Source organism: Ciconia boyciana, chromosome 5 (assembly GCF_034638445.1).
Source record: "Ciconia boyciana chromosome 5, ASM3463844v1, whole genome shotgun sequence".
Lineage (NCBI taxonomy): Eukaryota > Metazoa > Chordata > Aves > Ciconiiformes > Ciconiidae > Ciconia > Ciconia boyciana.
In genome coordinates this window covers 70,009,249-70,035,508 of record NC_132938.1, presented here as the reverse complement: position 1 = coordinate 70,035,508, position 26,260 = coordinate 70,009,249, and the positions used below count along the sequence as shown (strand labels likewise).

General features: G+C 38.1%; 1 protein-coding gene across 3 annotated transcripts in view; it reads left to right on the top strand.

The window, feature by feature from the left end:
• Positions 1–25,499, top strand: part of GAB1 (GRB2 associated binding protein 1) — a 103,606-nt gene extending 78,107 nt beyond the window's left edge. Inside the window, exons 4-11 of one of the 3 annotated variants that reach the window (XM_072861893.1) lie at positions 736–1,340; positions 3,551–3,636; positions 3,936–4,146; positions 17,276–17,365; positions 19,575–19,668; positions 20,024–20,147; positions 23,061–23,183; positions 23,432–25,499. In XM_072861893.1, the coding sequence (XP_072717994.1) occupies positions 736–1,340; positions 3,551–3,636; positions 3,936–4,146; positions 17,276–17,365; positions 19,575–19,668; positions 20,024–20,147; positions 23,061–23,183; positions 23,432–23,590 (1,492 nt within the window). In that variant the 3' untranslated portion in view covers positions 23,591–25,499. Of the gene's footprint in view, positions 1–735; positions 1,341–3,550; positions 3,637–3,842; positions 4,147–17,275; positions 17,366–19,574; positions 19,669–20,023; positions 20,148–23,060; positions 23,184–23,431 lie in introns of all 3 variants that reach the window. The other 2 variants (XM_072861891.1, XM_072861892.1) reach the window with 2 other exon arrangements.
• The last annotated feature ends 761 nt before the right edge of the window (positions 25,500–26,260 follow it).

The following is a 26,260-nucleotide window of genomic DNA, read 5'->3' as shown; positions in this document are numbered from 1 at the left end:
TATTCTCATAAAAGATGGAATTTCCAAAGAAATCAAAGGTAAACTACTGTACAGTTTTATCTAATGACACTGCCTTAACTTGCATTCAAGACGAAAGCACTCTGTTGCATATACATCTATGGACCCCCCCCCCAGCATGCTATCTTCCTCCTGTTTCTGTTCTTATCTGTTCTTTCTCTCTCCTTTATGTATTTCAAACCAGTTTTATATGGTCAGTAGATAACTTTAGGCATGCACTTAAGGGTGTTACAAGGAGTTGTATTTTTTTCCTCTAATGTTTTTTTCATACTGATTAGAACTAGCAAGTACTGTAAACCCAAGGATTGAGTGTATTATTTTTACCTTTAACAGTGCCATTAGAGTGCTGCTAGTTTGCAGCACGGGTTAAAAAAATAAAATAAAATCCCCCAGTCTCCAGACAAACTCTGCTCCAAATTGGTGTTGTGGAAATCACTTGCTTTATGAAACATCAACTTGTTGTTTAGCTGCTGCTAAAGCTCCACACTTGTGTTATCTGTTTCACATGCATGGATTTGTATGTATGTAGTTACTTAGGATCCTTCTTAAGTACTACTGTTTGTTTAATGATTGAGTTCCTGCATTTCATTTAAAAAAAAAAATAAATTGGAAGACACTGATAGACTTTTTAGTTGTTTACATTTTCAATGTTGTGTTTATTATTTGTCATGTTTGTTTTTCTTTATATGTTCATCAACATTTTAATCTTACATGTAGATCTCATGCTGACTCGGCAAAATCCAGCTCTTCTGAAACAGACTGCAATGATAATGTGCCCTCCCACAAAAATCCTGCTCCATCAGCGAGCAAGCATGCTGTGAATGGCTTTTTTCAGCAGCAAGGTGTCTATGACTCTCCGCCTTCTCGTACTGGACTGACATTGGCAGACTGCAGCCTTTATAACCTGCCTAGGAGTTACTCACAGGATGTTTTACCGAAGGCAGCGTCTCCATCTGGGACTGATGTGGAAGGAGAGCAACACGTTTTCAATACCCCATCAGCAACATCTTCATTAGACGCACAGATGAGACACATCTCCATTAGCTATGATATTCCCCCCACACCTGGAGGTACTTATCAGATTCCACGAACTTTTCCAGAGGGAACGTTGTCCCAGACTTCAAAACTGGAGACTATTCCAGATATTCCTCCACCTCGGCCACCAAAACCTCACCACGCTGCAGATCGATCTCCTGTGGAAACATGTAGCATTAGTCGCACTGCTTCAGACACTGATAGTAGTTATTGCATCCCCACAGCAGGAATGCCACCCTCACGCAGTAATACCATTTCAACTGTAGATTTGAATATCTTTCGTAAAGGTCAGTATTCCATATTTTATCCTGATCTTCCAGAATTTTTGTGTTAAATGATGTAATCTTGTGATGAGTGATGTGATATAAATGATACGAATGGGCTGAATGATATGAGGGACATTTCTAGCCTTTAAAAACAAATGTGTAGCCCTTCACAAAATGGTCTGTGGTCACGATGCTTAAAATATGTAAGAAAGAAGAAAAAGAGAAGATTATTAAAGGAAACCATCAAAACACTAAAGCACAGAACATCAATAAGGGATGTATACTGCACTGTGGCATTCAGTCTTAGCTAAAAATATTTGAAGACCTAGACATATTTGTGGTGTTACTCGTCTTTAGAAAGCAGTGAAGAACTAATCATCTTTTTTTTGCTAAGAAGCTCATATAGCCGAGTTCAATACTGCCGTTATCAGTCTTTCAGAACGACCAAAGTAAGGTTAGCATATAGTGGTCCAAATCCACAGAAGCTGAAAGTGCTTCATGAAGGTCAGTGGGACTTGGTGTATATCCAGAGCTTTGAGATCAACCCTGATCTGGTGATCATTGCCACCGACCTTTATTTTTCTCCTTGTGATAGATATGTATACTGCAGTTTTTAAGTAAAATTAAAGTTGTTCCTTATAGTCACCTAAATGTTGGTATTCCAGATGTGCTAGTGCATTTTTTTTTACTGTTTTTCCTTTAGCAGCTGGGTGTATTTCGGGTCCTAGCAAATCTGGTGGAGCTACTTTTAGTTAAAGAATTTGGTGTTTCTTGGGGTTTTTTTCTGCCTGTTTTTTTGTTCCTGTTCTTATTTTCTCAGATTTAAACTCGAGAAGTGCAGCAAGAGGTAGAGATTGGGAAGCTGACATTTGTTGTTACAGAGAGCAGTTGTTCTAGTCTTGTTAACCACCCTTGGGCTAAGAGGTTTTTTTGTTTGTTTGTTTTTCCAGGTTCCTGAGGCAGGTGGGCATTACAGTGTTATTTTTAGAGTGAAATTTTAAACTGGTTAGAGTCGATGCTAACGTTAGAGGGGATTTTAAAGGAGAATTGTTTGAGTTGTGCTAGGTGCAGGATGGGAGGCTGAAATGAGGAAGCAGACGGGGACAGGGCTTTTAGAGGAGGCAATATACAGAATGGATGTGATCGTACAGGCGCTCAGATAGTATTATCCTGTTTGTCATTCATTTTGTAGGCTAAGTGTAATAATATTGGTGGTTGTTAGTTTTTTAAAATGACAGAGTAACACCCTGAAAGACCCTTGTTTGCTTTGCTTATCTTCTCTCATTTTCCTAAGTTTGTAAGTGAGTACTCCTACACTATACAGCTGAGATTGCCAGCCTCAGGAAAAGTAGCCTTTCTGAAAATACTGTTTTAATTTGGTGCTTAATAGCAAAGTGTTTATTTTTCCTCTGAGGTGGAAATCTCAAAAAAACTTCAGAGCTTTTTTTTCAGGGCAAGGCAGGGATAAAACCCAGAGTTTGCCCACAGCTTCTGTCGTGGCATCAGGAGGAGGGGCACGCCTGTTGCAGGGTGAGGCAGCCTGTCGCTCAGCCTGCGTGGGTGAGCAGGACCTGGGACCTGGGAGCCAGATGTCTCACAAACACCCTGTCCGCCAAAGAGGCGGCCACAAAGCTGAGGACCTTCTTAATGCGGACTGCCAAGAGCCAGGACCCTGAAAATGGAGAGATCTTTGGTTCTGTAGCAGTTCGTTCAAACTGAAAGCCCCTGGAGACCGCACTGGGGAGCTGAGAGCAGGGATTCACCCGTTTCTGCAATGGATTGAATCCTGTTGAATCAGCACTTTCCAAGGGAAGGGCGTTCAGTCAGAAAACCTTTCTCCAGACCCTAAATCACATCTGCTGTTTGTTTATTTTAGAATAGGTTTTTCATGAGGGCCCAGTATCTCAAAACCCACTCTTACACTAAATTCCTATACCTGCCTATTTGAAAGGAAGACTTTGCCGCTTCTTTAAAAGGAAAAATTATCTTTTCTTTTCTTGCCATGGAAAAATGCCACGGTAAGAGCTTCAAGTTGTGACTGATGAGTGCTAAGTTTGTTTGTGAACACAGTCCTCTCAAGTACATAGATAAAACCTATGGGCCACAGCTTCAGGAGGTGTGTTGGTATGTTCTCAGCAGCAGACAGTAAATAACAACAGACTCTGGATGCCTGGTGCCAAGTGACAGGAACAGGGATGATAAATAGACACTTTCTTTTCTTCTTCCTTTAGAAATTAGTTCTCAAGACTGTTATGATATTCCACGAACGTTTCCGAATGACAGATCTAATTCATTGGAGGGCTTCCATAACCACTTTGTAAGTATGACTTGATCTGATGAGAGGCGACAGTGACAGTGCTTGAATGCTCTTTGTTCCCATGTAAAAAAGCAAGCTGTACAGTGTTTGTGATTCTTCAGTTTCAGTAGAATATATTAATCTGAGTAGATTAGGTTAAAAAACTCATATGATTCACAGCTGATTGCATAACTTATTTTGTTAAAGGAAATATATGTTAATTCTAGAAAAACAGAAGCATGTTGACAGTGGGAAGTGTTTCAAGTGAAGAACTAGATGAAAATTATGTCCCAATGAATCCCAACTCTCCTCCACGACAGCATTCCAGCAGCTTCACTGAACCCATCCAGGAAACAAACTATGTACCAATGACACCAGGCACGTTTGATTTTCCGTTATTTGGAAAGCAAGTCCCTCCTCCTGCTCACATGGGTTTCAGGTCCAGTCCAAAGACCCCTCCCAGACGGTCAGTACCTGTTGCAGAATGTGAGCCACCACCAGTGGATCGGAACCTCAAACCAGACAGAAAAGGTGAGGAAAATGTCCAATAGAAGTTGATTTTTATCATCTAAGAAAATAACATAAGTCTCCCAACTTCTGATTAGTGGAAAACTATCATATTTTTAGAAATTCTAACAAAATAATTTCTATCCTATGAGATAGCCATAACATAAAGGAATCCTAGGATTATTTTAGCCACATTAAAACATCACAATAACAATGCCAAATACAAGCATAGGTTTACATTTTATTGCTGTAGTTACTAATGAAAAAATGACACAGAATTGCTAACACTCAGAAGCATGAGGTTTAGTCCTTATACATAGAAGACAGCTAGCCGACTTGTGATGGAGAGAGAGCACACAAGTCATTGGATAGAATACAAATTTATAGCCGTAACAACACTTGGTACAAGATCAGTAGACGTTTTCATTGTATGAAGTGAAAGTTAAAAATAACTTATTTAACTATTTTAGGTATTTGCTTTTGATGTAAACACTGTTAGAAGAAATTAATTGTTACAATAAGAATGAGTTGTATATTGTGCTGCTTTTTAGTGCTACTCAAAGTATGCAATGGTCTTACAAGTTCTTACATAGAGTAATTCTTGCAAATGTGTTCAAATGAAGGAATAATTAGATTGAAGAAATAGTGTTTACTACTAAGTAGGTAATGTTAAGTCCTCATTTCAGTCTGTAAAAGCAAGGAAAATCATGTGATGTTGGAGCTGCTTAATGCTTTAGTGTTAGTGGCCACATGGGGCAGTCATGGGAAGATGTTTAACACGTGGGCTGTGAGGTTACCATATATATTTTCCTTGGGATCCAAATGGGAGGAGGGAACTCCTAATTCAAGCCAGCTCTTAAGATATGTTTGCTTTATCACAGGAGCTGGGTGCCATGCCTATATTGAAATTTGTATAAACTGTAGTATGTGAAAATTTCCTTGCCTTTATAGAGTGTGGTAGATTAAACAAAGTCATAAAGCAAAAGGAAAACTAGCTTTAGGTGGAAATATTTTAAATTGCTGAATGTGTGGAAGATGACTGTTATGAGTCTGAGGAAGCTGCAACAACTTCAAGGACAAAATTGAAAAAAAAACCCCAAATTTTAGAGGCCCCCTTCAAAGCTATCCTAAAAAATTAATCTCTTGAATCTCGTTTGTACTGGGTTTACTTTTCCTTAAAATAAAGATTATTTGGGTGACCGGTGTTCTTAAGAAACAAAGAAGATATGGTTGTGATGTGTCTATAAGAGATGCTTGTATAGAGAATCACTAATAAATAGCTCAGACTTTCCAGTTAATTGAAAATGTTTTATCAGCCAACCTATCGGAAATACAGGTAAATGCTTAAGGAACTTATCTCCCTACTACGTAGTTTTTCAGACAAGATAACTAACTTTCTTGTAGAAGTGGGAACTAAAGAACATTAGGTCAAATGTCTGCACTATTTTGTATTCGAGTAAGTCCTATTTTTAAAATTATGTGCTTGAAAAATTAGTATTTACATTGAGAATTGCTGACTTCCTTTTGGGGAAAACTCAATGGCAAATATTCAGATGATCCAAAATATTCACTAACTAAATCTTTAAGTTAGTATTTTTACCACTAAATGAAAACAGTCTGTAATTAAGTGCAGTAGATAATATCATTATGATATAGATGATCTCAGTATGAAATGGGAGGTACCACATCTCATTCTGGCTGTCCATCTTCAGAAAATGAGGCATGGCCTTTTTCAAGACCTTGACTCTCTGCTTGTGTCTAATTGTTTCTGTGTTACCAGACAGTAGTTTTGTTTAGTTCTTAAGAAATACTGGACAGTAACAGATTGATGAAAGCTGATACTGGAAAATATTCTCAAAATAAACACTGAACTGCTTTAAAATATTTTCCCTGACTGGCCAGTTTGTGTATTTTACTGATAAAATGTTTGACCTTCAAAAGTAATAAATTTCTATGTTGAAAAGCTTCTCACTTTTGCTGTTGGCAGTGCAAAGCAGTCGCACAGATGTCTGCTGGGGCAGCACTGCTGCTCCTGCGTCTCTCTTCTTGAAGCTGAATTAGTGTTTCACATTCTAAAAGTGGCGTGTAAGGCTCCTGCTTTGCTCCCATCCTCAAATGCTTTACAGCTAGAAAGACCTAGCTAACATCAGGGAAAAGATTTTTAGATGTACTAACATACCCCTTAATGAGTGTTAGAGCGACTGGCTGTATTTTTTGCCTGTAGACTTCTAGAAGCTGTTATCACTGTAAAATAATATGATTATTTAATATAACTTAGAAGATAAAGTAATTTTAAAGTAAAACTGTCCCCGAAAGTAAATATTGTATAGTAAATGCTTAGGAGCTGAAAAAAACTTTGTGAAGATCTTGAGCTACCAAGAATGGTAATGATTCTGATTTATCACTGAGGGTTTTGTCTCAGAAACACACACACACTGGCTCACTCAAATTTTATCCAGTGTACTACTGCGAGTCATCCATTGTTGTGAAGAGCAGATATGATGACACATCAGGATGATAATAGATTCCCATTTCAGTAGTTGAGTTCTCCATGCAAATAACTCCTTCCAGAAATACCTTTGGGAAAATAAAACTGCAGTTCCTTTTGAATTAAAATGGGGTAAAACTCTTGTTTTAGTGGACCCTTACCTATCTAAAATGAGTGTGTGCTTTATATTCTACTGTGTTGCTTTTCCAGCTTTCAACTTCTTGTAGCAACTTCCATTATCAAGTTGTTTCTGCTTATATAAATGTACTACAGTGGTCTTCTGCCACAAATTAGTGCGTAGAAAGTATCAGGTTGGCCCGTATGTTCAATAAAACTTAGGCAAACTTAGGCAGAAGGGGAGGAAATGGTACATAAAATAGTTACCTTCTGGGTATTGCTCCTTTAAAGGATTGGTTTTGGTTTGGTTTTTTTTTTTAATATGCCATTGGTTCAAGAATTTCTCTTGAAGACCACTGCTGCTTCTCTAAAAGATGGTATTACTGCAGAGATCAGATGTGGTGGGATGAGGCCTCCGGGTATATGAGGACCCATCTCGGGTTCTGTCTGAAGAAGCTGCTGTATCTTTTTTATTGGTTACAGATTGCCGCAAAAATAGTGTTTGCGCTGCCTCCAAGTAAGAATTCCTTTTTGGTAGCTATCCTTGTTACTGAGAAATATCACCATCACCTTTCACGTGAGCATGTTTCTGTGTGGGCCGGGGAAGTTTTTTACGTTCAGTGCTAAAAATGCATTTGACAAAGAAATAATGCAGTGAAACTAGCACATAAAGAAAGAATGCACTGGTTTTTGTTGTCAAATGTATATGCTTAGCAACTCCTCTATTTTTCTTCAGTTTAAGGGCTTACTGTTTACAGGCAGTGTAGTTTGACAAGGGTAGAAAATGGAGGGCTGGGTGATGGCAGTGGCCGTTCCGTTGCATATGGCTTGCTCTCCCCTCTGCTGCTTCTGTTTTGTAAACCTGAGATGAAACGCATACTCAGCCACTTCTGGTTCTGCTGTCTTTGAAGAATAATGTATCAGGCAGCAAGGATCTGGCAATCTGTCTATCAGCAGCAGTGACTGTAATGTGTATGTCTTCACAGCTCTGACATAAGCACCTGATGTTCTGGATAATTTATTGAATTGTTAAAATTCTCCAAATTTTTAAGAATAGGTACAGTTATATAGAAGTAGCGACTGTGACAGAGGACTGAGTTATGAAAAATCGATAACGTGGGTAAACTAAACGTAGGTAATAAATAGGTCTAAAATCCACTAAAGTACGTGCACATTCTTCTGAGGAGGGTACTTGCGCACCTCTGCCGTGAGAGCCTGAGGCTCTTCAGTCTTCCCACCTGCAGTCACCTGCCTGGGCCAGGAGCCATGGGCAGCTATGAGATACCCTGTCTCTTTTTCCACTGGTTTCTAGAAGAGCTTTGTTTCAGAAAATGGGTTAAAAAATAATAACAAATTTTTAAAAAATATATATATAGCCTTGAGATTACACTACATTTTCATGTAGTTTCATTTTTCTAGCTCACAGCTGCTTCTGTAAATGCGGGGAGCTTCCAGTACTTTCTGGAAGTCTTGAAAGTAATTTCAAAACATGGTGTTGGCTTCCTGCCCCAATAACTTGAATCAAAGCGCTTTACTATTTCTTTAGAGAAGCATACCAAAAGGTAAGTGATATATTGCTTGGGACAAAATGGAGAGCATTTGGCCAGGTGCTTTTCTGCATTCACCTGTAACTGAATGATTAAAATAATCTCTTTTTTAATTTGTTTTTTTTCAGGGTGCTATTTATTTTATTATAAAGAACCACTGTCTATATTGATTTTGTATTTCTGCTTTTTGGCTGCTTTAGCTTGCCACGGTTGCATGTAGTCGTGATGCTAAATTGGAAGCATTGTTGCTAGCAAAAGGCTTCAGGCGGAAGAAATATTGCATCCAGCCATGCAGTTGGGTCTTATTCTCTGAATTGTTCAAAACCTGTGACTGGTTCTGCCATAGAGCGATTATGTGACATTTATTTTGACAGTCACATGTTTCTTCCTCAAAATACCATTTATCCAAGAAGGAGCAGTAGAATTAAAGGTGCCCAAATGCAGTGAGGTGAAGACTCTCTAGACAGCTAAGGCAGCAAAGAACAGCCGGGTTCTCTTCTGCTCCACCTCGTACTTTCCCTGGGGCTCTCCAAAATATCTGAAAAGGGTAGTGATATGAGGTAGTGGATCCGGTCACCTCCATCCTGCTGACAGCTTGCAGGACTGTAGCGAACGTTTTGCCGCTCCACAAGGAACCGCTCTGCGTAGCAAGGCAGGTCCCAGGTGGCTGTGCTGGCAGTCCACAAGAAGGTTTTAAGGCCTGACAGAGGTCTGTGAGTCTAGACGATCTTAATCTTCAGTACAAACGTGACGTAAGTCAGAGATCAAGGAAAGTGCATGGTCGAAAATAAAAGGGGTAGGGTGTGAACTGTGTTTTATAGGTCAGGAGGCAGCATGTGAGTGATGCAGCATTTGAGAGATGGGGGGGTGTCTGTAAGCCTCTGGGCACCCCCTGCTGCCCCATGATTTATTTCCAGGGGTAGGGAGGTGGGGTTTGTGATCTTAAAGCAAGACTTTAAGACCAAACAACTATAACATAAGATTTTTTTAAAAAAAAAAAATACTTGTTTAGGAGCTGTCCAGAAGGGCTCCTTATAGCTGTGTAACTTTAGTGTGTGTGTGTGTGTGTGTGTGTGTGTGTGTACATCTCATCTGTAAAGTTCAAAGCTCTTAAGAAATATGCGCTTGCCATCTCGACTGACAAAATATAGTTTTGCAATATCTGAATCAAACGGTTAAGTCAATGATGGAATTGGTGATGGCGGAATTTAGTTCTTCAAAGTCTCAGTTTGATGCCCTACTTACTGTAACTTGGTAACTTCTCTTTTCTGAGGGGCAGCATGTCTCTGTACCAAAGTGGGTTTTTTAAGGTTCTGAGAAATATATGAACCGTGGGCATATGGCTGAATTAACAATTCATGACCATGATGGAATGAAAATCAAAAGTTAAATCTCATTCATTTGAATATAGTGTAACACTGCCATTTTTGTAATGTTGTTGATCCGTAGTACTTAAAAACACTTTACGAGAGAGTTCAGTTTAGCACAGATCCTAGTTTAGGGTCATGGGGAGCTGTGATAGAACAATGCACTCAGGATCACTAAGCGGATTGCTGACAGAGGCACTAAAGAACTTGGGATTCCCACCCTACAACATGGTACTGGACTTTGATCCATTTGTCTTGAATAGCAATTGTATTTGCCCAAATATTGTTAATTGCATTCAAGCTTATTTTAAACAAAATTTTCAGTCCTAGTTTTGGGTTGGATTGCACAGATTATTTTGCTGATAGCAAAAATAACCAATAGCTAGTGTAGTGCATTTTCACCTTTATTTTACAAAAGGCTTATCTTTCAACAAAATCGTATCAGCATTTAGTCTGAGATGCTTCCTGCAACTTGAGTCCATATGATTGCCTCTAAAAGAGACTGCTGCTTGGCCCTGGTAATTTTGAGCCCAGCAAGTGGTAAGCTAGGATTTAGAGACAGTGACTGCACACATTTCTTTTCATGCCAACAAAATAGCCAGTTGCACCTTGAAAACAAGAAAACAAACAAACAAAAGAAACCAAGGCAGAGGAAAAAAATTCTCATGGAGTTGGGACTTGTGATTGTTTAAAAAATGTTAAAAAGTTTATCTGGTTGTTTTTCTTATAGATTTTTCTCATTTAAGATGTTACAAGACATGATTTGTGGGTTAAACCACAAATATGTGGATTGCTAATAAAAATGTGGCTGTATCTTTGCCATGACTACTCATGAGCATCTCCCAGATTAACTTCATAGAAAATTCCAATTTTCTTTATTTAAGAGCATAGGCCCACTTTGAAGAGGTAATTGGGTACAGAGCTTTCACATGGCAGGAAGCATCTGCCACATTCTGGCCCCCATAGGACCCACTGTGATGCTTCTGGATGACTGGTGTAATTGCCTGTTGTTGTAGTATAGTATGATTCCGTAAATATCCCAAGCAAAGTAGGTAGTTGTTAAGGAAATAAAGAACCCTCATTAATCATGAAGTTAGTTATAAATAGCCTGGTGAACAGTTTCCTTGTTAAATATTTACATGTTTGAGTGTCTGAGTTGGACAATGTGAACATATTGCACGTCCTGATATGGCAGGAGCACCACGCCATCCTGAAATAAAACTTCAGAGAAACAGTTAAGGCATTTGTGACAACAGGAGCTGACATTTCTTTAAAAATAATAATAATTAGAAGTTGGCAACACTGCAGTCTTCTACGCTATCATGATTGTCTTGCATATTCTTAAATAAAGGATCACTTATTTTCTCAGGCTTTAGGAGAAGTAGTCATTGAAAAATTGTGAACGGTGATTTTAATCAGCAGCAAGAACTGAACTGAAGATCTGTTGAAAAAGAAAGTGTAATTTTCATTTTGACTTTTCTGAGCAGAAGTACTGTGCATTTTGCTTTAATGAAATCCATGCATTTAATCCTTCCCTTTACTCTTGGAAGCTACACGTCCTGTTCATTCCATTTAGGAATTTAAAAAAATAAGATTTTTGGAGATGTTTTGGTGCTTCCTCAGAGTTCCTAAAGCAGGTTGAATACAAATTTATTGATTTTTTTTTTTTCTTCTTCTTCTTCTTCTTTTCCCCACAAGCTCCAAAGACTTCCATTTAGCTGAAAATTACGCTTCCTCCATGGCTGTACTAAATTACTTCTACAAGGCTAGATTTTACTTAATACCTTCAAATGAAATTTATATAGCTCCTTGCTATGATACACCAGTCCTTAACTTGCAGCTGTGATTTGTCTTACAAAACTTTGAAACAACAAATAATTTCAAGTAAAGATTTCATTTGGATGGCTGCATCACAGCTGCAAAGGAAGCTATGGTTTACTGGACATAATGGTTTTTAAAAAATTAAACATATGAGTTTTCTGAAGACAAACTGCAAAACTTGCTCTGATACTAGCGGTACAGATGGTAGTGTTGAACTCCAAAGATGCTAGGGAGAGCAGGAACAAGAGAACATGGGTAATAACGCCCTATTTTTTTTTTCTTCCTTCCTTACAATTTTTCTTTTCTTCCCTGTGTGCTTAATGCCTTTTTAAGGAATCATAATTTTTAATATACATATTTCCATGCTGTTCCATTGGCTTTTTTATAGACTTAATGTTAGGCTTGATTTTTCCAGTGAACAAGTTAAACTCCGTTAGTTTTTTGTGTTTTGTTTTTTTTTTTTAAAAAAAAAAAAAGGGAACGTGATCTCAAGTAGTATCCCTTGGACTTCAGGAATCTCAGTGCAGCTTTAAACTGCTAATCAATAAACACTCCAGAACATGGTACTTTGGTCTTAAAACACTGTCTTTGTTATTCAATGCTTGTAGTTCATCATGCTTTGGGGGCTTTTTAAAAACAGACAGGTAGAGTTACTTGCAAATTAGAGCAGTCAAATAGTATTTGGATGATTAATAGCTTTGGTATTCTCTGAACAGTTTTAATGGCATTTGGCAAATATTTTATGAATACCAGTGAACCTTAGCTGTCAGATGAAGTTGGACTTCTTTATAACTGGATTGTTTTTCCATTTCATTCTTAATTTCTGGAGCATTCAAAGTACCAGTGCTCTGAGAGAAGGTATTTTGACAAGATGTCTAAGAAAGCTGGAGCACCTCTCTTTAGATGACTGATTTTTATATTTCATAGTAGTGAAAGAATAAATTTATTTTGGTCTGGTTTTACTGTCCTTGAAGAGACTGTAGTTATCACCATCCATGTGGTATCACTGACCAGAACTAAGCACATTATTGATATTCCCATTTGTTGCTGGATACTAGTATGGAAATGGATATGAATGTCGTATAACTAAATACATGTTTCTAATTAGAAGTACCTTGGCAGGAAATAGCCTTAATAAAAACAGAGATGAAAAAGCAAATTCCGGATATTTGTAGAGCTCTGTGCTGAAGACCATGTACTCGGGAATCAGAGTTCACTGGGGTGAGGAGAAGGAAAGGGGGAAGTTATTCTGCAGAATTCAAAACCAAATAATAAACCCTGTGGGAGTAAGACCGTGAGCTTCGGCCTTGTTTTTCAAGGAAAAAATCTACAGTGGTTCTGAGTACTGGAATTTTTGGACCTCGGTGCAAATTTCAGTTTCCGCTAATTACAGAGAAAAGGGGGAAAGATGCGTATTTTTTAATTGAAACAGGAAACTTCTGTTAGTTATGTCTCTCTGAAAGTACTTTTGTGGATGCAGGGCACTTATGTGGCTGGTTTTGCCTCTTGCTCTCCCTCCCCTATTCCAAGTAAAGCACTACTGTAGCATTCCTACATCTGAGCTCCTTGTCTCATGAGGATTAGTCCTGCTGGCCAGGAAACAGCATTAACAGATCATGCATTTCTTAAATTTTATGTCACATTAGTAGACATTAGTAGATGTACTTTAAAATTTTAAGCCCTAAATAACTGGTATTTAAATAGAGCATTGGCTTCCTTCATGAGGATGTTTGCAATTTCCTGACGTAAAATCCCTTGCCAGCAAGCCACGGAGCAAGCAGGCAGTCAGAAAAGAAACGTTCTTAACAGAAATCTTGTTTAGTACTAGTGCTTCGAGGCGATAGCCTGAAAACAAATGAGGCTCTTCAGTGAGTGGCTTACGTCCTCAAAACCAAAAATGTTAGGACCCACCTACTCTGATGCAGGAATTTCCTGCAGTGGGACCCCTTTTTTTTTCCCTCCAACATTATATTCTAAGTGTTTTATGGAAAACAAGAAGAGAGAGTACATTAGCCGATGGAAAAACCAAAAGGTTTTTCCGTTTAAACCGTTATTTGAAGCAAAACCAAACATGTGAAATGGACTTTTCTCCTGATGACTTCTCGGACAAAGGCAGCATTGACACACACCGAAATGCCAGGAGCAGAATTCATGCCATCTGAGTGCGCTCTAACGCTAGATCCATAATCGCTTGTTCTGCTTGGCAGTTTTTACAAGCAGCCATTTGTTAGAAAAATAGACTTCATTAGTGATTTTTCAGCTCAGAGTGCCCTTGCACAGTATTCGTCTGATAGAACGTGCAGAAGCTGAGCTTCTCTCTCCTGGCTGTAGCACTTTGCATCTCACAGGTGGTGACTTGACTGAACAATGAAAACATCTAATTTTCACGTCTTGTTTGGTTGGTTTCACTTGCCATAATTTATTTGGGTTTTTTTTCCCCTGTAGGTTTGCATCCAGTGGTGTTGCAACACAATTTATTTCCTTTTCAGCTAAAAAAAAATATATCTCTCTCTATTAAAAAAACCTATATTTTTTTACCCAGATTTACCTTTCCCAGAATAGGTGCGTAAGTTAAAAGTGTTGTTTTATGTGAGTGCCTAAACATTAGATGAGGTAAATTTGGGCCTGTGGACCTAAACCATGGGGCTTGTGCAATGCTGTATGGAGCCAGGCTCTCCCTAGAGACCTACTGTCCTTCCACCTTCACTAAGCTGATTTGAAGAATGGCCCTATGACACTTATCTTCAGCGATTATTTCTGAATAGAATAGGTGTTGGAGACCAGTCTGTTGTACGGCTGTGAGGCACTTTCTCCTCTGTGTTATATTCAGCTAGGATGTGCTCTTGGAGAAAATTAGTGAGGTTACTTGGGAGCAGCACCAGGAATTTCAGTCGTAGTACTTAAGATATAAAGTTCTAAAAAATATGTATTTCTGTTCACAGATCTGGCTTAAGATAGTGACAGAACTGCCAATTTTTAGATAAAGAATGGCACTTTAAAAATTTCTGATGGATTTATTAAAACTATGTCTTTTGAGGGAGTAAGGGATGATATTAAGGGCTTTCTGTGCCCTAGCTTATGTTACTTTATCTTCTTAAATGGGCAAAAACGGGGTGGAGGAATTCTGCACTACAGACACAAATAAGTAACATCAGTTTTGTGATTGTGATCCCCCCTCCCCTTTTTCTTTGCCTGGTGTCAGGTCTTTTCTGTTGCACAGTATAAGCTCCTCAACAGAGATTAGGCCTTTTGGTTTTTGTTTTGTAGGGAGGAAAAAAAAACCAAAAACCTGCACAAACATTTTAATTCTCTGTGACACATTAAACTAGAGGAATTGCATTATCCTGGCTGGTTGGTAGCAGCAAGCTGTTTTGCCACCAAATTTATTTAGGTTGAACAGTCTTTCAGCAGCAAGAGATGAAAGCTCAGTGAGTTTATTTTACACTGGAACATTTTGTATGTTCTTGTCTGATGCAGAAGAGAAATATTATAGGGACCTGTACTTATTTATATAGCTCTTCTGAAAGTCTCAGAATGGTTTATAAGTGCTAAATTAAGTACGAGGCAGGCAGTTACATAATATCCACATTTTACAAATGGGGATAATCATAGTTCAGGAAGGTTAGCTGCATGAGACCATGTTAGCATCGTTAACAGAAGTAGAAATAATGAGTCATAGCCCTGAGTTCCTTGTGCTTATCTTCTGTATTACGGGTTTCAGGCACTTCAGCCTACGTTCAGCTATAAGAGCAGAGAGGTTATAAAGTACACACTGGTTAAATAGTTTCATTAACCCTGTTACCTCTGCTAGATTTCTCACCATACTTACAATCTGTGCTTGTATGTCAATGCATTGATTGGCATTTTAAATTGAGTTGTATTGGGCCAAATTTCTTGTAAATCCAATTATAAAAATGTGGAACACAAAGTTAATATGATTAGGTAATGATATTCAGCATCAAATTGTTCTTAATAAAAGGTGTTTGAATTTGCACTTCTACACTTGTTCAATCGATTTTAAGATCTTGGTCTTTTTATATAGGCAAGCTTTTATCATAGAGTTATAGGCAAGATACTTAAGAATATCGAATCAGCTCAGAATGAACTATGCCAACATGTTGGGTCATGCTTTTGACTTAGCTCCAGTCAAGAGCATACTTCACAGAATTGCTTGGTATACCACTTTACAGTCTGGGTCTTTGGTCAGCATTGCCTAACTGCTTGGTCTTTTCATCAGCACTTCGAGCCATTTAAGGGAGCATCTGATTTCAAAATTGGACCAGACTGTCTGTGAAAATCATTTCATGTCCTTTTCTTTTTAAGGAAGTTGCTATGCAGCACTACTAGTAAATAAATTTTGTCTCACCTGCATGGTCTCTCAGAAGCACTGTGTAGAAGTTAAGATACAGTACAAAACCTTTCTGTTTACCTTTCTTGTTGTTACTTGATTATTCCCAATACTTCAGTGATAACAGTAATAGAGCACTTCATATGCAAAACCCTTGGGGTAGAGATTTGCAAACTTCTGGTGTTTGTTGCCAAGTTTATTTTTTACAAAGCATTCTCACTCGTTACTGGTAGTACCAGCCCACATCTGAGTCTCTGCCAGTCCTTTTTCCATTTTGTGCTGTAGGGCAACTTTCTAACATCATCAGACTTAAAATTTTCATTTGGTTTATTGTCAAGATTTGCCTTTCATATGGCTTCTTGGTGTACCACTTGAAGGCACTTGCCTTTTCTAATATTAACACTGTGTCAGATAGACTTTCATGAAAGGTTAGGGTTATTATGCATTATTGATCTTATTTATTTAAAATAGACAACTGATCCCTGATCTCCTCCAGTGTTTCAGTGACCTGAAACACTGACAGAGTTTGGTCACGTTGGCTAAGAACTTCCTTGTTGGGAGAGGGGTTATATTACTGCCATTAGGGAGCTTATTAACTCTAACGTTTTCCTAGTTTGTACTCTTCACCTTGTTACCAGATTCATCTCAAGTGTTATGTTGTGTGATAGCATAACATAGGGGAATTTTGTGCTAATAACATGATAGCGTATGATAGCATAACATATTGGGGAATGACTAGTGCATCTACAGCACTTGTATATAGAGATATACAATTAAAAAAATGTTTAGATAATGTAATTTTATGACAGTCATTTGTGGTGGAGGTTGCATTGTGCCATGGTGGGGGCCCGGTATGCAGGCTGGGAGCTTGGAAAGAAAGTCCCCTTGTGTCTGCAAGGTCAGAGAGGTGGTTTTGGTACAGACAGATACAGACCTCTGGGGAACAAGTTTAACAAATACAGTGTGGAAAAAGATTCTTGGGGCTTCTCAAGTGGGAGATGCACAGTGGATAAGAGACCTCCCAAGGGTATCACTATTTCCAGAGTAATATTGTGACTAAAGAGGATTTAATTTCTTTGAGGGTACCTCAACTTGCATCTGAAACACGACTACTCTCCTGTCATGCTAGATATTCCTCAAATATGGAATTTTTTGTGTAATGCAACTTGAAACCAGTTAATAGTAATGATAAGTTACAATATTTGTTGATGCACTGTTTAGCCTTTTTGTACACCTTTTATGCTTGCCTCCAAGAAATTACTTGCATGCAGTGTTTTCTTTGTTTCTGGTTTGGTGCTTAAGCCCTTAGTGTGAGACGTAGCTAGACTGTAAAACTCTCCTTCAGCAGCTTGCTTATGCTTGTGGCGTTAACCTTTCTGCAGGGGGTTGTGCTGTTTATTTACAAAATTCCATTTTCCAGTTACAAATAGAATATTATTAAGAGAGTCTTCTTTTTACCAATTAGGTCAAAGTCCTAAAATTTTAAGACCTAAACCACATGGTTTAGAGCGAACTGATTCACAAACCATAGGTGACTTTACTACAAGAAGAAAGGGTATGTACTTTAGCACTGTATGTATATGGAGCTTTATAAAAATAAGTAAACAAAAATTAAGACAACTGTTTTTCTAGAATAACTTTAACTCTTGTATAGTCTTTTTACTTCTATTATAATCTAAGATCACGGATGCGTTTTCCTTGCCAAGCAAAAAGTTTCCTATATAAGGAACTAAAGTCTTTCTGGCTTGAACAGCGCATGGAAACATTTCCTTGACATTAACATGGGTGTTCTGATCTCTTAAGTTTTAGCTGTTCATGTTTTGGATTTATTTTGGCTGTTTAGAAGCAAGTATATATGACTTACCTGTAAGTTGCTTGAAACAAATTTTGGTAGGCAATAACCTGAAATCAGAGTTTACTTGAGTCTCCTGCTGTTGGCTAAACATTGAAATAAAGCAAAATATTGGTCCTCTGACCGTTTACTAGTACAGAGATTTATTTATGCATCTTAATGAGCATTGCAATTAGTCTGATGGGCTTTATTGAAGGTGCTGAGTTGGTATAGTCACAAGAAGTAGAGGAGATTACAAATAATGTTAAAAATCTCACAGAAGTGTCACTGATCATTACCTTTGGTTGTTAAAGCCCACTGCAACTGGATGAAATACTCCTGCTGTTCTCAGTGGGCTTTGGACAAAGTCCTTACTCTCTCTCTGCTGGAGCAGTACCTTGCCCGCTGATTATACCAAAGGCCATGTAGTCTCAGGCCTTTACAGAGGACTTGAGCCAAGGTGATCATTTTTGTGTCGCTCAAGCTTTAGTATCATCTTGCCTACATCAAGTTCGGTTCTGCCACTCTTATCTCACATGATACCTTATATCTTCAGATAGAGGAGTTGTAGTTCCTCTTCGGAGTCTGTGGTGACAGCTTTTTATGAGCAAGTGGGTTAAAGTGACAGAATTACTGGAGTAGGCTTGATATGCTTTGAGTGCGTAATTATGACTTCTTAACAGAGAAAAGGAGAAAACTGTTTGGGATACTAAAGACTGATACTTATCCAGAAAATTTGAATTGTGAGTCCTTATGTTCAATATGTAAGAGAGCTGACTTTTCAGTAAACTCAGTCTGAAGAGTGAATATAATGAATGTATGATGAGTACAGTTCTGCTTTTTCCTTGTGAGACAACGACACTGATTAAGCAACTGCTTTCTGTCAGTTCCTCATGTGGTCACTTATGACAGCTCTTAACTCTACATGAACTAGTGCTACATGCCTGACATTTGATCTTGGTAAATCTGCTAATAGGCAGCAAACTGACAGGGAGGGTGAGGAGAGGAAAGGGTATTATTATAATGACATTGCATTTTATTTTCTAAAAACAGTTTTAGGGCAGATAAAGTTGAGATTCAAACTGTGACAGCAGTTTGACTGTATGTGATTCTGGGCCCCCCTCCTCCCCCAAGTCCTATGATAGAATAGATGATACTTCCCCCCCCAGCATTTAGGAGGGGTGAAACGTACAAGCTGGAGGGAGGGATAATGCATTTCTCACTAATACTCTATCTGCGGTTCTGTTCTGAAAATGCAATTTAAAAATGGCACCTTATTTAGAACAATGCTAGCTGTCATTAATGGCACAGACATGCCGCTACTCTGCTCATCTGTTGATAAGCACTGAAACAAGCCAAGCACCTCTTGGAATTGAAGCTGGGTGTTGGCTCATCTCTCACTTTTGCAAACTTAGTCTTAGCTGCAGATTCTGTCCACACTGTGAGCTGTGAAACCTTATCAGTAAGGGCACATGTATGCAGTGAGGGCAGAGTTTGCATAATAATAATTGTCCGTGAACCAAGAAAAGTACCCAGAGTTGGCTCTGCTGGCAATTTAAGCTGAAACAGTCCATCAGCCCTATCCTGGGCTTGTCAGTTCAACAAGTCGTCATGGCAGAGTAAAGACAGAACATGATGCTGCCATTTTCAGAGTCTCTTTTCAAAACAGAATTGCTACATACAAGTATATCTTGCAAAATTCTTAAATTGTGGGGTCTTTTCTAATTGATGTTGCTTTTCAGTAGCTGGAAAGATTAAAAATCTAAGTTAATATATCATGGCTTTCTGAGAACTGAACAGTGTCTCCTTTTCCTAACTAGTGTTTACTATTTAAAAAATAGTTTGGTTTTTTTTATTTAGGCTTTGAAAAGCTATTAAATTTAAGTTTGTTTAGGAATGTTCTGTGCTTTAAGATTGTCTGTTTCTTATATAGCAAAACCAGCTCCACTAGAAATAAAACCTCTGCCTGAATGGGAAGAATTACAAGCCCCAGTTAGATCTCCTATCACCAGAAGCTTTGCACGAGAGTAAGTTTCTTAGCTTTTCCTCATTCAGATTAATTGTTTTCGTTGTGTTAATAAATGTGTGTACATCTGTATTATATTTTTAACCTGTGTAATGCAAATTGAGGTTTCCTTTGGAAGTGTGTGTGTAGATGTGTGTGTACATATGTATATATGCACGTGTGCATTGGAACAAAGTGTGTCCACATGAATTTTTATTTTGTAATATTAAATATAAGGGACTGTGTATAACCAAAAGATGTGACACTCTAGTAAATCTGAATGAAAATTTCAGCTCTAATATGCTTATTTTTGTTGTTTACCAGGAGGTTTAAGATATTCAAGATGTATTGTTTGTAAAATAATTCCTGGTAATTAGCTCCTCCAGGTTTCCCATGTCTCCCAGACCGGATTCAGTTCATAGCACAACTTCCAGCAGTGACTCGCACGACAGTGAAGAGAATTATGTATCCATGAATCCAAATCAGTCCACTGAAGACCCAGTATGTAAAATCTACGTCTTAACTACTCTCTTCCTGTGCAGTCCTTACTTTTAAATCATGCAAACGCAAATCTTCCACTCAACATCACTCCCTTTATGCCTCTAGATCAAAATAATAAAAAAATCTTCGTAGAAAACCTATAATTTTGGTAAGATTTCACTGAAGAAGTTAAGAGTATAATCATATATAAAGAGAATGGTTAGTATACATATTTATTGTACAAAACAGTTCAATACATTACTTTTTTCCTCTTCCCTAGAAACTGTCTCTTCTTGTCTGTAATTGCTTGTCCTGGGCTATGCAGCAGTTCAGTATTATGACATCAAGGGAAATAAACTGTCTTAAGACCTCTGAAACAGGCTTTAAAAACTTTATTAAAAGGACACCTTCCAACAAATGTGGAAGGGACAGGGGAAAAAAAGGACTGATACTTATTGTTTACATTCTATAAAAACTGAGCTATGTGTACTTGTATTAGGCTTCTTTCAAAAAAGAGGATAGGAGGGGTCTTTGTGTATTGAATATCAGTATTATTTTCCCCTTGGGGGAGAATTTTCTCAGATAATAAAGTTTCAGATACTCAGCTTGCAGTGCAGTAAGCGAAGAGCTAGTTAGGAAAAGTTAATTATGTGGGCTGTGGTTTTTGCTTGGTTGGGGGGGAAGGAAAGAGAGAAAAAGAAGAACCACTAATAGTATTTTAAAGTAAGAGAGTAGCAGTAGACCTAGGCCTAAACTAAACTGTGGTCCAGAATACCCCTAAAGCACTGGAGGGAAACCTGTATCTTTAGCTCAGCTTTTTGTTCAGTATAGTTCAATGCATTCACCACGTTTTTACGGCTTGGGTTCTTAGTAGGGCATAAAGCAGCATTTTTCATCTTTAAAGCATTATAACAGACCATCTTTGGGGAGGGCCTATCTGGCACCTTTTGTGTTCTGTTCTCCTGTCTGCCTTCTTATACGGCATGTGCTAGCCCATCTCACTACACCCTGGACTCTCCTCCCCTCGCAGTGCTGCTTGCTTCCCCATCCCCTGCTGCTCTGGATACCCTCCCTGATCTCCTCCAGTCTCCCTCCCCTCCAGCTCGCCATCGCTGCCTCTGGATGCTGCCTCTTAGGTCCCCCCGAGCGAGCCCCTCCTGCTGCCTTCTCTGCGGCAGCTCTGACTCGGTGCAGGCTCAGGGGCCCGCAGAGCATCCTGGCTTGGGCTTTGTACCGTGCCTGACCTGCCGGCAGCCCAGGCGTGCTTCCCAGGTGAAGTGCGCTTCAGCAGTGGGGAGCCGATGATGTAAAAACTTAGCCCCTCTCTTGCAAGAGGCATCGGTAAGTAATCGGTAACGCCCCATCTTACACAAAGGTTCGGAATCGCCTATTCCCCCAGTTCTGCCTTCAGCAGAATCGCAGTCCAAATTGGGCATTTCTGTTGATTCTTACAATGCCATTTCAGGGGTTTAACTTCAGTGCCAAGACGGTATAATTAATATCACAGCTCAGACGGCCTGTCATTACTGTCTTCTGTTTGCTTGCACTGTTCATTCTTGAAGGTTGTTCTACAGATTTCCTTTCGTTTTCATTTACGTATATTTAAAGCTTCTGTTTTCTAATGCGTATGTTCTGCCTGTCTAGTTTGTTTGAAATAACAATTATTTTTTGTTTAAAGAGTAATAGCTTTTTTCATTTATGCTGGAAACATTGATACAGGACCTGATTTTTGTATGTTAAATATGCAGAAATTTGTTTAGAGAATTTGGGCAACAAAAATGAACTTTGTCTCAGCTGTTTGTGTTTGTCCTTGTTACCACTTACTATTAAATGAGTTGGATGATACAGATATAATGGATACCTTCAATTTAAACAGCCCAGCCCATTAAGCTTTAACCCGTAAAATATTTTATTTCCTAGAGAACCTGAACGTTTCCAGATATCTCAAGGCCTTTGTTTTAAAATGTGCCAATTACATAGACGTTTTAGAAATTTTTATTTGTTCCAACTGCATCTTAGAAAGGAGTCCATACTTTTTCATCTTTTTCTGTCATCAGCTTCAAAGCATCTTGTTTGGACATGTCATACTTCTGTTTTATTTAATAAAATCAGCAATATTCTGCTTTTTCTTTCAAGTTGCTGTCAGCCTTACCCTTCTGTCTTTCCTTCTGCCTTCCTCTTCATTTTTTGCTGACTGCTGCCCTCTGTCTTCCTTTTTTTTCTTTATCTTTTAGAGAAGAGTCCTTCTATTGTACTGTTCCTATAACACCTGTTAAGAGGGAGGGATCAGGCTGGGAGAGGACAGAGGAGGTGAGGTTGTAAAAGTCTGGGCTAATTGAAATTTAGGTATATACTATGCAACTTCAGTTCAGGCAGCCCTACACAAATTTTCCAAAGTTTTAATCTTTTGGTCTTATCAATTGAATAATACTGTTTGATTTTCAGCTTAATCACGATGACTTTTGAATGAAATGTAAAAGTTTCATTTTAAGTTTTGCCACTATTGTAAGGCTGAAATTCTTGTAAGGTATTTAACAGCAATTTAAGGAAATAAAGTTTGTAATTAAGTAATGCTAAATTTGAGATGTAACAACTTCATTTAAAAAGAACAAACCACACTCCATTTTTATCTCATTATATGAAAGGGACATTAGGTGGAAGGCTCAGATTGGTTTGGTGGCAACCTTAAATTTGGGGGGGTTGGTTTTGGAGTTTTTTCCCCCCCATTGGCTTTTGACTGTGTCCCAGTTTTGACTTAGAACATATTCCCTTGTTATGCGAGGTCAATAAAATTTGCGTGGTTTAACTGATTGCAAGAGCTCTCAGTCAGTTCTTCAACCTTTAATATTTTGGCAGTTTATAATAAGTGTTTTTGATAATATGGACCATTAGCTTGTACGTTTGTAGCTGGAGTTATTTATATTATAATTTCAGAATTTGTTCGGAAGCAACAGTCTTGATGGAGGAAGCAGCCCTATGGTAAAACCTAAAGGAGATAAACAAGTAGAATATTTAGATCTGGACCTAGATTCAGGAAAATCTACCCCACCTCGTAAGGTAAGCAAATCTTCAACTCTTGCATTTCTGCCATCAAGAGTTTAAAATTTCTTCACAAGTAGTTGCTGGGAAAGAGGGAGCCTCCAGCAAGATCATCTTAACTAGTTTGTCAAATGATCAATCAGAGAGCCTTTGTTGGACCTTTCAGAGAAACCTGTGCTTGTTCTATATCTGTTTGGGACATCTACTTACTTTTTGTCGTTAATTTATTTTAACATATGTGTTTGACTATCCCTTGCCTTTCCCAGAAAAAGAGCAGTGGTTCAGGCAGCAGCGTGGCAGATGAAAGAGTTGATTACGTTGTGGTCGACCAGCAGAAAACGCTAGCACTGAAGAGCACACGAGAGGCATGGACTGATGGCAGACAGTCTACAGAATCTGAAACACCTACGAAAAGTGTGAAATGAAAATACTGCTTTTTCTTCAAAGAACAGAAAGGAGTGAATTTTGAAGAATTACAGAACCACAATGGCAGTGTTGTTCGACCGTACAGTACCCGATTCACTGGTGTGTGAATAGGTTCTTGACCGAATAGGATGGAAGCCAAAGGACACTTTGAATATATCAAAGGAATTTTAAGATCGTAAATTGGCTCTGTGGTCTCTGGAAAAACTGCAACCTGTAAATAACATGTAAAATAGTATCGCTTAGCTTTCAGAAAACCTTTTGTTCTGTAGTTAACACATTTGTAGTATTACCATGTTTATGCACTTTTTCAGTTACAATGTTGGTTCAGGTATTCCCAGTTAGTGTACCTTAACGCCTAATTCATCTGGAGAATTTTTTTTTTTCCTTACACTACTATTCCTTACAATTTTAGGTTAATTAAGCTACATGTAGATATGGAAATTAATATTTGAACTTCATTTTAACAACTTAAAATTGATTTTGCCGAAATACTTTCACAATTGAATAATCTACTTGAAATGCCAAGAGATGACCGTTAGTTACATACTTGTTTATATTTAATATACGCAAGGTTATTTGGAAGTCTACAGGTTACCTTCCTAACAAAAATTGCTGTGAGTTAATAATAATGAACTGTACTGGGTTTAGACCTACAATCCTGGCTTATATGTTAGTTGTTAGTGGTGGAACTTCTATTGTATTTTATTAATGACAGTGTTCTGTGTTCAATGGGTGAAGATTCTGCAGGGTGGGATCTTACACTTTTAAAGACTGAATAATTAAATATCAAGTAAGCCTGCAAACCACTGATGGCATGCAGTAATATTGTGATCTCACACTTATTAACAAGAAATAACCTTTATATTATTTACAGAAGGTAGAGTATATAAATCAGGTACGTACCAAGCACTATTGTGCTAATACACTGATCAGGTTTAGACAATGAGCTTTAGTTTTGTACTATTTAGAAGTTCTAATGTCAGTTTTCAGTTCAAGATTAATGGGACAGTTTGACATTCACTGTTTGTAGTACTAGCAAAATACTGTGATTTTGAATTAGACATTAATTCAAATGGAAATACTATGTTTTGACACCATAGTGCCCTTCTTATGATCTCTATTTTACTTTAATCTCCTGCTTGGCCTTATATTTAAATCCCTATGCAACTGATATTTTATATCTCTGTTTTTAAAAATTAGATAATATACTTAAATGATCCCCTTGTAAACCACTTGTTGCTCTTTCCTGGTACAGGATTTTAAGCTCTGTATACTGTGATCCTTTATTTTACTATGCCAGTTCCAAATAATAATCTGCCTTGGTTTAGAAACATTTTTTGTTATTTGGAAGAAGATAGAGTTCTTTAAATACGTGAATGAGTTAGGTCTAGATAGAAAACTTACTAACACTTTTTTTTTTTTTACACAAACACCCTCAAGTAAGCGGTTGGTTTTATTTTCCTGCCCAGTTGTTTCATTTTTTCCAGATCATTTAAAAGTTGAGCATAGAGCTCTGTTATTTTCTAGATGTTGGCCTTAGTACTGTGCCTAATCTACCATTGGTTGTTTCTCTCCCCTCACAGCCACAATCTACAGTATGTAAATTATCTTATTCTTAACAAAGGTTCTTTTTAAATTAGTAATATTTTGATGCTTTGAATGTTCATTTTAAAAAAGAAACTAAACACAATGCATTTTGAGGTGAATTTTAAATAAATCAAGTTGTTCAGTTTTGATGTGTAAACTCTGTCCTGTGAAACAGCAAACGGATGTTAAATGGGTCTATGACGGTGCCTAGATGCCAACCAGATACCAACCATAGTTTTTCAAAATTGCAGATTACCTCTTAGTACGTCTCAAAAAAATGTACAGCTAAAACAATTTTCAAAATGAATCTCTGATTTAAAACCCTATACCAAGCAGCTAAATAATCTGAATTCCCAGTCTTCTGGGAGCCAGAAGTAGTGACATGAGCCAGGCAACCTTGATGGCTCAATTGAAAAGTAGTTCAAATCCATAAAGATTCTGGAGCTACAGCTCAACTCCGCTTTGATGGTCTTCCTATCCAATAATAAACTCTTCTTCACTGATGCTACAGTTGAAGCACCATAGGCATGGTAAGTACTTGGTAACTAATGTAATGATAGTTTTGGTTTAGGACGCTGGCTTTAAGCCTTTTATCAGTGCAATGATAGCAGTGCATCTCCACTGCTGAGATGCCTGTAATTTGTTAACAGATGTAGTTAGATAATCACTTTGCTGTTTATCCTACAAAATTGGTTTGGTGCTTGCCACTGGGGAGAAGAATCATCCTGCAGACTCCCACAGTCACGCGTGCACCCAAGGAGTAAGATGATCTTGGAATATTTCAAACTCGTGTTTCTTTATTCTCTCAATAGACGGGAGAGTTTGAGGGAGAAGGTTTGGAAGGGCTGCTCATTTTTTACCTATCTCTAAACCATCTGTCCTTGAAATATTTACCAACTACACAACTATATTATTTTTAAAACTCTTTGGGTTTTTGTAATTGAGCAGTGATACTTCTATCTAGATACCTATACTATTTTTTCAGATGTTGTGAGCTCCTCTGATAATTAAGTATAAATGCCTAAAAGAATCGGTTTCCTAGGCTGGCCTCTCTTGTTGAGCTAGTGATACAAGGTGGTTTT